Source organism: Mesoplodon mirus (genome assembly GCF_964341445.2).
Source record: "Mesoplodon mirus genome assembly, chromosome: 3".
Classification (NCBI taxonomy): domain Eukaryota; kingdom Metazoa; phylum Chordata; class Mammalia; order Artiodactyla; family Ziphiidae; genus Mesoplodon; species Mesoplodon mirus.
Window position 1 is genome coordinate 13,126,017 of NC_138978.1, and position 13,219 is coordinate 13,139,235.

Below are 13,219 nucleotides of genomic sequence, written 5' to 3' on the forward strand. Positions count from 1 at the left end.
TCTGTGTCCCAGGTAAGGAACTCCAAACTCAGGAAACTGCAATCTTTGAAAGGGGCTGCTAGCAAACCTGCCCAACTTTTGCCCCAGAAGGAGCCGTTATCTTTATTAGAAACATTACCTCTATCCTCCCAGGCTGTTTGCCATACAAGCATCCTCAGAAAGTGAGTGCAGGACAAAATCTTTCAATGCCTTTGCTCTGAAGATGGGTACAAACACAACATACCCATGAAGAATCGCTTCTGAACAAAATGAACACAGTCCTGGTTTTCCAGGAACATATATGTTAGTGAAAGAGAAACCAACAGCAAGCATAACTAAAGAAAGGAACAAGAACATGTCAGAGAATGATAAGTACAAGGAAGGAAACACAGCAGGGGAAAACTAGCAGGGGAATAACATGACTGAGGGTGCCTTTAGCCAGAGGGGTCAGGTGGTTTCCCCGAGGGGGGACGTCTGAGCAGAGAGAAGACCCCAGCCTTGGGGACATCTGGGGTGAGAGCTAAAAAACAAATATGCGCATGATCCAAGTTTAAGTTTTCGATTAGTGGCGTTTCCTGTGGTTTTCCTGCAGAAGAGACATTTCTTGGAAGTTTCCATTTTAGCTTAATTAGACTTGAATGTGTTGCGTGCTAACATGGTCCTCTGCAATTGAAGATTAATAACTGAAGGCAGCAGAGCATGGTTCTTTGGGAAGAGGAAATGTCTTTTCCCCTGTATACATGACAGCAAACTTAATCAAATGTATTTCTCATTATCTGAAAGCATCAATATTTGTGGGACATCCACAGGCCTCAAAGTTTACAAATATAAACTATGCTGCTTATTTTTATTTCTCTTACCCCCAGCTAGGGTCTCGTCTTCCTTTCAGAGGATAGAATGCTGGTTTCAAGGACTTTCTTTTACTACATGTGCCAAGTGTCAGCAGACAGTGCAATTCCCCCACCCCTACTCTGCCCCACCAGCAGCAATGGAGGTTTTGTACACTGGTTACATGCAAAGGCCCAGAGTTGTCACACACTTACTATTGTGTGACCTTAACTTCTCTGAGTCTCAGTTTCCTCATTTGTAAAGCGGGACAATACTGACACCTGCCTCGCAGGGTGGTTCTGAGGATGAAAAGAGGCCATGTGTATTAAAGGATAGCCCAGTGCCTGGCACTTAGTAGGGATTCAGTGATGGAATGATGATGGAGATGTTGATGGAAAGCAGAGCCAGACCAGAGACCCTCTACGGTCAGACCTAGATGATTTTTGTTTTTATCCACAGTCTAACAACTTCACACTTCAGTGACCTTTCAGTTGAAAGGAGACTTTGGGGACTTTCCTGGTGGCTCAGCGGTTAAGAATCCGCCTGCCAATGCAGGGGACACGGGTTCGAGCCCTGGTCCAGGAAGATCCCACATGCCTCGGAGCAACGAAGCCAGTGCACCACAATTACTGAGCCTGCACTCTAGAGCCCACGAGCCACAACTAGGGCCTGTGTGCCGCAACTACTGAGCCCACGTGCTCCAACTACTGAAGCCTGCACATCTCCACAACAGGAGAAGCCACCGCAATGAGAAGCCTGCGCACTGTGAGGAAGAGTAGCCTCCGCTCGCCGCAACTAGAGAAAGCCCACATGCGGCAACGAAGACACAACACAGCCAAAAAAAAAAAAGAAAGAAAAAGAAAAGAGACTATCTTTGACATGGCACTGAGATGGATCAGAATTCAAATATCATGTGAATTATCATCAACATCTTGGAATCAGCTGAAGTCACTGAAATTTTTATGTTTTAAAACACATGTATATATGGGCTTCCCTGGTGGCACAGTGGTTGAGAGTCCGCCTGCCGAGGCAGGGGACACAGGTTCGTGCCCCGGTCTGGGAGGATCCCACATGCCGCGGAGCGGCTGGGCCTGTGAGCCATGGCCTCTGAGCCTGTGCATCCGGAGCCTGTGCTCCGCAATGGGAGAGGCCAAAACAGTGAGAGGCCCGCGTAATGCAAAAAACATAATAATAAATAAATAAAAATTAAAAAAATAAAAAACATGTATAGGGCTTCCCTGGTGGCGCAGTGGTTGAGAATCTGCCTTCTAATACAGGGGACATGGGTTCGAGCCCTGGTCTGGGAAGATCCCATGTGCCGCTGAGCAACTAGGCCCGTGAGCCACAACTACTGAGCCTGCGCATCTGGAGCCTGTGCTCCACAACATGAGAGGCCGTGATAGTGAGAGGCCCGTGCACCGTGATGAAGAGTGGCCCCCGTTTGCCACAACTAGAGAAAGCCCTCGCACAGAAACGAAGACCCAACACAGCCAAAAATAAATAAATAAAATTTAAAAACGTGTATAGGATATACTTTGAAATGCATTAAAATATAAAATGTATAGATGGGTAGATATGTGATAAAGCAAATAGAACAATATGTTGATTGTAGAATCTGGGTGGTGGTTCTATAGAAGTTCCCGATCCACTTCTTTCAACTTTTCTGTGTGTTTGACATTTTCCTAATAAAATGCCAGCAAAAGATACGTACAGAGTCTTGACCGTACAGCCAAGCTATAATCTTGATATTTTGTCTTTGGAAATCATTTTTTTTTCAACCTAAATATATGAAGGAATGCGGTGACTTAAAAAGAAAGTATCTTCTAATGCCCATTTCCTTAATGACTGACTCTTCCACACTTTAAGAAGCTCTGTAGAAGTTGGAGTTTCTTGAGTCAAAGTTCAGAAGCCCAAGATTAATAACAGTCACAATCACAGTAGGACAAATGGGTGTTTAGTGTAGCAATCACCATTCTAGATGCTTCACATTTAATCCTCACAAAACTCTTTGGGATACAGAGTATTATTAGCCCCATTTTACAGATGAGGAAACAGAGGCATAGAGAGAGAATAAGTAACTCACTCAGAGTCACAGAGCTAGTAAGTGGTGGGTTAGTAACACTGAGTATTTGATTCTGTCAGATAACTAACCCCAAACTAAGCTTAATGGGAGGTGGAGAGCGGTTATCAGTGGAATTCAGATTTGTTTTTTTTTTTTTTTTTTTGCTATTGCTTGTTTGTGCTCTGAGTTACATAAAGGATGTCCTCTTGTGATCAGAAGCAAGCTCATCTATGCCAGATATCACTGTTAAAAGGACAGTCTTAAAAATGTGCGGAATTATCATTGTGATCATTGTTAAATCCAGCTATCCACTCCTACCTCTGCTGACTTCTCCTGTGGACATTATGGTGTATTCCATTCATTCTAAATATGACATTGAATAATTAGAGGACTGTATTTTTCTAACAAAATTGTTTTCTGAAAACCTTTTATAGGGAAAGCAGAGAATATGAAAGCCTATCTAAAGAGTGCAGAAGGCTATTTTGTCCTGAATAAAAGCACTACGATTGGAAGGCATGAAAATTCAGACCTTGTTTTAGAGGTAAGACCTCTTCCTAGCCAGTCCCCGACCCTCCCTACCCCTCACACCACCAAAAGTCCTTACTGTTCTGTGGACTCCAGTCTCTTGTAAAGCACAGCCTCTGGCTAACAGTCCCAGCCTTCCTCGGTGTGCCACCAATAACCATTCCCCGCATGTGCTGGGTCTCCCTGGCACATGTGGTAAGAATGAGCACAGTGCAAAGTGCGATGGGCCCTGTGTCCTTTGCTGACTGTGTCTGCAGTGTCCCACCCTGATGGCGTGGTTTGGAAGGTGGGCTTAGAGCTGATGCTTGACCTTCACCTGCTCCGCATCTGGCAGCCACGGCCACCTGAAGGGCCCAGCTTGAGCAATGGGCTCTCGCCCTTTCCAGAGCTTCTGGAGACTCTGGGCCCCTCAGAGCCGTCCCCCGCCCCCGTACCTCCAAGTAGTAAATCAGGGTAAGCCCTGGGCGTGGCCTCAGCACTCTCTCACTTCATTTCATTCCATTCTCTGAATTAGCTGTGGCTTGGTCCACAGTCCCAGCTCATTGACAGCCAAGGAAGTTGGAAGAAATTGTAAGTCAGGGATTATAAAAACAGTGGCTTTGAGCCTTTTAAAATTTTGAAAGGGATTAAAATATTGAAGCAGAAAGAGAAATGCAATGGAATCTCTTTAGGACTGTGAAAGACAGACCTCTCTCAGACTTCCCTCAACAGATTTTTTTAAACTTTATTTTGAAATAATTATAGATGCACAAATAGTAGAGAGAATGGCACGAAGCATGTGTGGAGTCCTGTGCCATTTTACCACGTGTGGATTTGGGTGTGGCCATCAGGATATAGGAGTATTCCATCATCAGAGATGTCCCTTGTGATGCTCCTTTTATAGTCACAATTCCTCCTCCCACCATCGTCCCCACGCTCCGAAAACCACTAATGTCTTCTCTGTCTCTATAATTTTCATCATGTATGTATGAACTTTGTGATTGATTTTTTTTTTTTTTTTAGTCAGTGTAGTGCCCTTGACATCCATTTAGGTTATTAGCTTGTTCTTTTATTGCTGAGTTATAGTCCACGGTATGGACGTATCACCTATGTTTAACCATTCACTTTTTGAAGGACATTTTGTTTCCATTTGGGGCTATTACAAATAAATGTACTATAAACATTTGTGTACAGGTTTTTGTGTGAACATAAGTTTTTATTTCTCTGTGATAAATGCTCAGGAGTATGATTGCACGGATTAACATATGTGTTTATATATATTCGGTTTGTAAAGAAACTGCCAGGCTTATCCAGCGTTGCTGTACCATTTTTCATTTCCACCAGCAATGTATGAGACACATCCTCACCAGCAATTAGCATAAACACTGTTTTTCATTTTAGCTGTTTTAGTAAGTGTGTAGTGGTATCTCATCATAGTCTTAACTTGCATTTTCCAAATCGATAGTGATGTTAAATGTCTTTTCATGTACGTGTTTGCCTTCTGCATATCCTCTTCAGTGAAATATCTCTTCATATCTTTTAAGTGTCTCTAATCGAATTGTTTAGTTTTTTACCACTGAGTTTTGAGAATTCTTTATGTATTTTACATATGAGTCCCTTGTCAGATAGATGGTTTGCAAATATTTTCTCCCATCCATAGCTTGTCTTCTCATTCTCTTAGCAGAGTATTTCACAGAGCAAAAGCTTTAACTCTTGATGAAGTCCAGGTAGTTATTTTTTCTTTTATAGATCATGCTTTTAGTGTCATGTCTAAGAACATGCCACAACGTCCCTGACCCTGAGGATTTTCTCTTATGTTTTCTTCTAAGTGTTTTATAGTTTTATTTTTAAACCTATGAACCATTTTGGGTTCACTGTCGTTTATGATGTGAGATTTAGGTCAAAGTTCATTTTTCTTGCATGTGGATATTTAGTTGTTCCAGAACCATTTGTTGAAAAGACTATCCTTTCTCCATTGAATTGCTTTTGCAAGTTTGTCAAAAATAATCTGGCCATACTTTCTGTGGGGGCTACTTCTTAGTTCCCTATTATGTTTCATGGATCTATTTGTCATAATGGATCTACCATTATGAGATAGCCTTGATTACTGTCACTATGTAAGTCTTAAATAAGGTAGTGTGATTCCTACCACTTTTCTTTAAAGAAATTTTTAACCTATTCTAGTTCCTTTGCCTTTCCATTTACATTTTAGTGTAAGCCTGTCTGTATACACAAAATATCATGCTGTAATTTTGATTGGAATTGTGTTTTATCCTATATATCAATGTGAGAATAATTGATATACTCCTACATTGTCTTCCAATTCATGAACATGGTATATTTCTCCATTTATTCAGTGTCTCTCATGAGTGTTTTGTAGTTTTCAGCGTACGAGTCCTGTACATGTTTTGTTAGATTTACACTTAAGTATGTCTCCTTTTTTTTTTTGAGTGATTGTAAATGGTATTATATTTTTAATTTTGGTGTCCACATGTTCTTTGACAGTATATAGAAATACAGTTGATTTTTGTATGCTTCTTGGTATCTTGCAACCTTAACTGCACTTTTTTTTTTTTTTTTTTGCTGTACGTGGGCCTCTCACTGTTGTGGCCTCTCCCGTTGCGGAGCACAGTCTCCGGACGCACAGGCTCAGCGGCCATGGCTCACGGGCCCAGCCGCTCCGCGGCATATGGGATCCTCCCAGACCGGGGCACGAACCCGTATCCCCTGCATCGGCAGGGGGACTCTCAAGCACTGCGCCACCAGGGAGGCCCTGCACTTTCTTATATAAGGGCTTTTGTAGATTTCTTGGGATTTTATACATAAACAATCATGTCATCTGCAAATAAGAACAATTTTATTTCTCCTTTCAGAAAAGGAGATCTGAATGCCTTGAATCTTCTTTTCCTTGCTTTATTTCCCTGGTTAAGACTTCCAGGACTCTGCTGAACAAGAGCAGTGTATAAATTCTTATATTCACTTGTTCCTGACCTTAGGGGAAAGCAGTCAGTCTTTCACCGTTAAGTACGAGGTTAGCTGTAGGGTATTTATACATGTTCTTACCAAGTGAGAAATTTCCCCCTTTATTCCTAGTTTTCTGAGAATGTTTATTGTAAACGCAACAGAGTTAAAGATAACTCCATGAACCTCCCCGTGAGATTCTCCTCCATGATATGGTCTCCCTTCAAGGACACAGAACATCTGTTCAGTGTGCAAAGTGGGAGGAAAAAGAAGAAGAAGAAGAACTGTAGTTTCTTCTTTATCCTAAGAAGGCATAGATTTCGGGTAGTTTTATTTCCTGTCTGGCTAAAGTAGAGACAGAGATCTCTGTTTTGAACCTGACTATGATATTAGAAAACTGTAGTAATTTTTAAAAGCACAGGCTTTGGAGATAGACAGAGCTGGGTTTGAATCTCATTAGGCTACTTTGTGGCTGAGTGACTTCAACCAAATTACTTAATCACTCTGAGCTCCTTTTCCCTGTCTGTAAACCTCTTACCTCACAGGGTTATTCTGAGGATTAAGTGAGAAATGCATATAAAGAGCCTGGCATGTGGTGCTCAGTGAATGACACAATGATCATTCTTATGGTCTCCTAAAACAGAGACTGAGAAGAATCCTCAGAGGTGCACAGGGTTGAGATGAGGATCCACTGACATTAATAAGCCATTTGGAAAAGGGAACTAATGAGGACAGTTATTAAGGAGACAGAAATTGAGTTGCATTCATTGTATAGAAATAATTGACTGCTTACTGCTCCTCGGACTTAGCTTAAGAAATGCGTCACTAGGCTTCCCTGGTGGCGAAGTGGTTGAGAGTCCGCCTGCCGATACAAGGGACACGGTTTCGTGCCCCGGTCCGGGAATATCCCACATGCCGCGGAGCGGCTGGGCCTGTGAGCCATGGCCGCTGAGCCAGCGTGTCCGGAGCCTGAGCTCTGCAACGGGAGAGGCCACAACAGTGAGAGGCCCGTGTACCGCAAAAAAAAAAAAAAAAAAAAAAAAAATTCAGGGATTTATATTACTAAAAAATCATCCTTGCAATTACCCAGAGGTTACATCTAGCAAATAAAAAAGATTGTTTTATTTGCCTTGATCAATCCTAAAGAATAGGCAGTCATGCTTCTAAAGATTTCTACTCATCAGCAAGGCTGACATGTTGTTTTGACTATTGGTATCATAGTATTTCGACATCATTTACTCTTTCCGATAATGGAAGGTAGTTACATGCTTCTTGTTTTTAAAAATTGGGAGAAAGGAAAATATAAGGAAGAAAATAAAAGTCACTTGTAATCATTTGGCTCAGGGAAACATCAATATTGATATTTGCAGGGTTTTACCCTCCAGACTTTTTTCTATATCCTGTAAGGAGTTTGGTTCCCTAAGGCAATAGGAAGCCTGTTTATAGCCAGGCTAGTGAGAACTGTTTATAGTCAACAGTGATAACTGTTGCTATCACTCATTCATTGCACAGTATTTACCCAGAGCCTCAGCACCAAGCCAAGCCTAGGGGTACAGTGATGGCAGAACTGGACATGGTCCCTGCCATCAGGAAGCTGCCAGGAGAGAGAGAAATAAGTCAAATGATCCCACAAAGGTGTGACTAATTCCATTCCAACATTGGGGCTGTAAAGGAAAGGAATATGGAAGACAAGGAGGACTTCACTAGACAAAAGGAGAAGGGAATGGCATGTGCAAGGGCCCTGGGGTGGAAGAGCATATTGTGAACCCAAGGGACTGAGAGAAAACCAGGGCGTCCAGAAGTCAGAGTGGGAAGGAGGAGGGCTAAGGGACAAGTCGGCCTCCTTCATGTCACCATAAGGGTTTTGATCTTTATCTGAAAAGCAGTGGGAAGAAGGCTTGAAGGATTGTAAACAAGGGGGAGACCTGCCAGTGAACATCCCGGCTGCTGTGTGCAGACGAGCCATCAGGAGCTCTATTCACAATCTTCCCTCTCCCATTTTACACGGCTGAAAAGCCTCAGCCTTGCTCATTTCACAGCTAAACCTTGCAAGTTATAATTTATATGATTTGATGTGCCTTGTAAACTGTATTTTTTAGAGTTTGATATGGCTGTTATTTAAACTCTGCTGAGAAAGGGACTCAGTTCTTCCAGAATGAAGAAACACCAAAGCCAGTGGTTTTTGGATTTTCCGCATGTTTAAGAGTGGTTGTTCAACATGAACTCCTAGGCATTCTGACCCAGTGGGTTTGGGGTAAGGCCCAGGAATCTTCACATTTATATGCTCCCCAGGTTCAGGTGGGGGGAATGGAGTCCCTGGAGTTGGTTCCAGGACCACACTTTGAGAACCCCACCATCAGTGCTCCCTCCCTCTCCCTTCTTGATCAGCAGAGCTCCTGCTTGTGTGTGTGTGTGTGTGTGTGTGTGTGTGTGTGTGTTTATTCTTTCAATAAACTTTGTTTTGAGGAAAAGAGAAGCGAAGGGTAAACAATGAAGGGCTGACTGACCCTACCCCCTCCCCAGGGACTCCCCCAGTCCCACCCTGGGGTAGTCCCAGGATCCCTAGAAGACTGAGCTCTAGGACAGCCCAAGTCAGTGCAGGGCTGCAGCTAGGAAGGTGGAGATGGAAGAGAAAAAGAAAGAACAGACATGAAAGGGGGATGAAATGCTGGTGTCCACCCCTCACCCTCGGTGGTCAGTGTCCTGCCAGGCATCTCCTTTCTCATGGGTTTAGCCATCTCTCCAGCCTGTGTCAGCTCTTCTCGCGTGGGATCTGAGGGTCGTGAAGCCAGACTGATCTCATACACATACCCCAGATCCCATCCAGCCGGATGACTCTCGTCCCTTTTCCTGGCCCCTGCCAGTTCTGGGCTGCCTCTCAGGAAAGAACCAGAGCCTACACCATAATCTTGTTTATTATTATTAAACAAGGCTGCTGGGATTCTCCTATTATTTGCATAATTTCACGGACATGCAGGTACGTCTGCTCTGTCAAAGGACACATACAGCTGTAACTCTGATGGGCATGGCCAAATTTCCCACCAGAGGTTTCCGGATGTGGTGTCCTGCCAGCAGTGGATGGCCATCTCTCACTCCCTCCCCAGCCTAGGGTGCTGACCCCCCATTGGATCTTCACTGATCTACGGGGTGAAGTATGGTACCTGTGTCATTTTACTTCACATTTCTCTTATTCTAAGCGAACACCTGCATTTTGAGACATAAGGTGACAGGTGGACTCTCTGTGGGGAAATCCACGGAATGAAACAGGCCTGGGAGGGTGCACTTGCTGTCTCCCCATCTGCATCGCGCTTGTCCTCCTGCCTGGGTCGTGCTCCCATCCTCCCCCCTCACCCCCCACCTCACCTCTGGCTTCTCCCCAAGTGCTCCTTGCTCTGGGGGTTCACCTGTTAGGTCTCACCAGTCCTCAGGGAATGTTTTGTCCCCTGTTTGGGAACTGGCGGCTGATTTCGTTGGTCATTTCCCACCACAGCAATTGATGGGACTAGTTTCTCACCAGCAGATGGAGGGCTTCCAAGAGGAAAAGTTCAGAGGAAAGGGCTAGATCGTGATCTCATTTTTCTCATTTTTTTTATTGTGGTAAGATATGCATAACATAAAATTTACCATCTTAACCACTTTTATTAAGTGTGCAGTTCAGTGGCATTAAATATATTCACACTGTTGTGCAGCCATCACCCCCATCCATCTCCAGAACTCTTTGAATCTTGCAGAACTGAAACTGCACCCATGAAACAACTCCCCTTGTCCCCCCATCCCTGCCCCCAGCAACCACCGTTCTGCTTTCTGTCTCTATGACCTTGGCTACTCTGGGTATCTCATATAAGTAGAATCATAACAGTATTTGTCTTTTCATGACTGGCTTCTTTCACTGAGTATAATATCCTTTCACTGAGTATAATGTCCATGTTCATCCATGCTGTAGCATGTGTCCGAATTTCCTTCCTTTTTTAAGGCTGAATAATATTCCATTGTGTGGATTCACCACATTTTGTTTATTCCTTCATCTACTGATGGACACTTGGGTTGTTTCCACCTTTTGGCTGTTGCAAACAATGCTATGAACATGGGTGTATAAATATCTCTTCAAGGCCCTGCTTTCAGTTCTTTGGGATATATACCCCAAAGTAGACTTGCTGGATCATATGATAATTTTATTTTTAATTGTTTGAGGAACTGCCATGCTGTTTTCCATAGTGGCTGCACCAAGTTACATTCTCACAACAGGGCACAAGGGTTCCACTTTCCCTGCGTCCTCACCAACACTTGTGATTTCCCTTTTTTTTTTATAGTAGCCATTCTGATGGATGTGAGATGAAAGAAAGATCATAATCTTTTGAATAGCATACATAATACAAATAGCTACAGCATAGATTTCTGGACTACTTACTGTATCTCACATGGCTTTATACATCATCTATGTATGTTCTGTATATATATTTATAGAATTATATCCACAAAACAAATCCTGTGCGGGTGAGAACTACTATTATCATTATTATCCTCATTTGATGACATGGACATGGGACTCAGAAAGGTTAAGGAACTGGCCCAAATCACACAGCTAGACGGGGGAGGTGGGGCTGAGTTTCAGACTGAGCTGACTCAAGCTTCTAAAAACAGAAGCTTCACTTTTTGAGTGTAAATTTAGCTTTGGGAACATCTAATATCTAAATTGGAAATTCTCAGATAACTGAGATAACAAGATAATTGACTAATCTAGGGAAATTCCACCCTGTGGAATCGAGAATGGGGGTTGTCAGTGAAATGTGAGATGAATGTTCTTGTGATCCTCATTCATGCAACAGACTGAGGTGGTGCCATCTAGGGGGGGATTTGGGTAAAGAGGAAACATTGACCTGGTGCTTTCCCAGGAAGAGGAGCATTGGGGCTGTTAAGTGGGGGCCCAGCAAGAAACACCACTTATCTCTCCAATCCAGCCAGAGTAAGTTCTCTGCTTATAAGGACTGGTGGAGTTCAATTAGTCCCACCTGGATAACCCAGGATAGTCTCCCACTTTTTAAAAAATTTTTAAAAAGTTTTTGGCTGGGTTTGGTCTTCGTTGCTGAGCACAGGCTTTCTCTAGTTGCAGCGAGCGAGGGTTACTCTTTGTTGCGGTGCACGGGCTTCTCATTGCAGTGGCTTCTCTAGTTGTGGAGCATGGGTTCTAGGCACGCAGATTCAGTAGTTGTGGCACGTGGGCTCAGTAGTTGTGGCTCGTGGGCTCTGGAGCGCAGGCTCGGTAGTTGTGGCACACGGGCTTCGTAGCTCCATGGCATGTGGGATCTTCCCGGACCAGGGCTCGAACCCGTGTCCCCTGCATTGGCAGGCGGATTCTTAACCACTGCAACACCAGGGAAGTCTTTAGTCTCCCTCTTTTAAGAGCACTGATTAGTAACCTTGACATCGGCACAGTCCCTTTGGCCACCTCATGGAGCATATTCCCAGGTTCTGGGGATCAGGGCATGGGCATCTTTGGGAGACCATTCTGCCCACCACATTAATACTACCACCTGACTGGACCGTTGCTTTGGGACTGGTCTGAGAGCTTTCTGGAAGAATCAGTAGGATCAATGCCACAGGCCACGGAGAAAGATGGCTGGATGAGCTGGCAGGTGATAATACCGTTACCAAGAGGGCAGGAAGCAGGACTGGTTGAGTGAGCACCTCAACATACCAGAAGCAGCCAGGCAGTTTGGGGCCTGGAGATGAACCAGGGGTTGGAAATACACACCTGCGAATCGAGGGGGTGGCACAGTGGCCCCAGCCCATGGACAGAGTGTGGAGGGAACGGACATCTGAGGGGAGAGGGGCCCCGCGTGGAGACCTGGAAGCAGTCAGAGAGGTGAGGGAGCCAGAGAGCTGCTGCCAGGCTGAGGGTTTTCATCACAGAGACAGCTTGCTTTGTGCCAGGTACTGTTCTGGGCACTTTCGAGTGTATTAACTCATTTCATCCTTAGGAGGTTAGTGTTGTTTGCCCCACTTTACAGATGAGGGCGTTGAGGCACAGATAGGCTGAGTATCCTGCCTGAGGTCACAGAGGGAGGCTGGGGCACTGGGCACCACGCTCGGGCAGTCTGATTTCAGGACCAGCCTCTCCTGAGGCCTTGCCGGTCCACAGGGCTCTCCCGGGGAGACCGGGGTGGAAGGATCCAGCTGACGGGGAAGCAGAGAAGCTTCTTCTTTCCTTCCACTCCCAGACTCGTCTCACCAGTGCCTGGCCGTTTCCTCATATCCATATTCTTTTGAAAACCCCATTTCTTTTTTTACTATTTCTTCTCTACATCCCTTTCCTGAGGCAGTGGGGGGATGGGGCTGGGGGATGGGATAGCCTAGAACCAAAAAGTTAAAAGAAATAGATAAAACACACACACACACACACACACACAAGTTAATTTTGAAAATGTTATCCCACTCCTTTGAACATGTCACCAAGCAGTACCTTTTGTCAATCCTACAAAGCCCAGCTTACCAAACTCATTTTTGCTGCTCAGGGAGCAACCAAAGAGAAGCAAAGAACCATGCCCCAGGCTGCACAGCTGGAAGGTAGCAGAGGTGGGACTTGAACTCAAGGCTTTCTAACTCCAGAGCCCATCCTCTTGCTCATAATAGAGAACATTTCCCATTTGCCCTATGTTCTCTTCTAAGTGCTTTTGTATGTATTATATCATTTATACGTCACCAGTAACTTATAAGACTGTCCTTTTGTTACCTTACAGATGAGGAAGCTGAGGTATCACTTGCCCAAGGTCACCCTGCTAGGAAGTAGGAGAGCTGGGCTCGAGCCCAGTCTAATAACCACCGCACAGCCCTGCTCCCCCAACCCCTGAACCAACAGGCCACGTGCCTCTCTCTGACAACTGTGTC

General features: G+C 44.5%; 1 protein-coding gene across 1 annotated transcript in view; it reads left to right on the forward strand.

The window, feature by feature from the left end:
* LOC309799070 (forkhead-associated domain-containing protein 1-like) overlaps positions 1-13,219 on the forward strand; it is a 161,761-nt gene that overhangs the window by 1,169 nt on the left and 147,373 nt on the right. The window contains exon 2 of the mRNA XM_082612098.1: positions 3,304-3,410. Within this exon, the coding sequence (XP_082468224.1) occupies positions 3,318-3,410 (93 nt within the window). The 5' untranslated portion in view covers positions 3,304-3,317. The remainder of the gene's footprint in view (positions 1-3,303; positions 3,411-13,219) is intronic.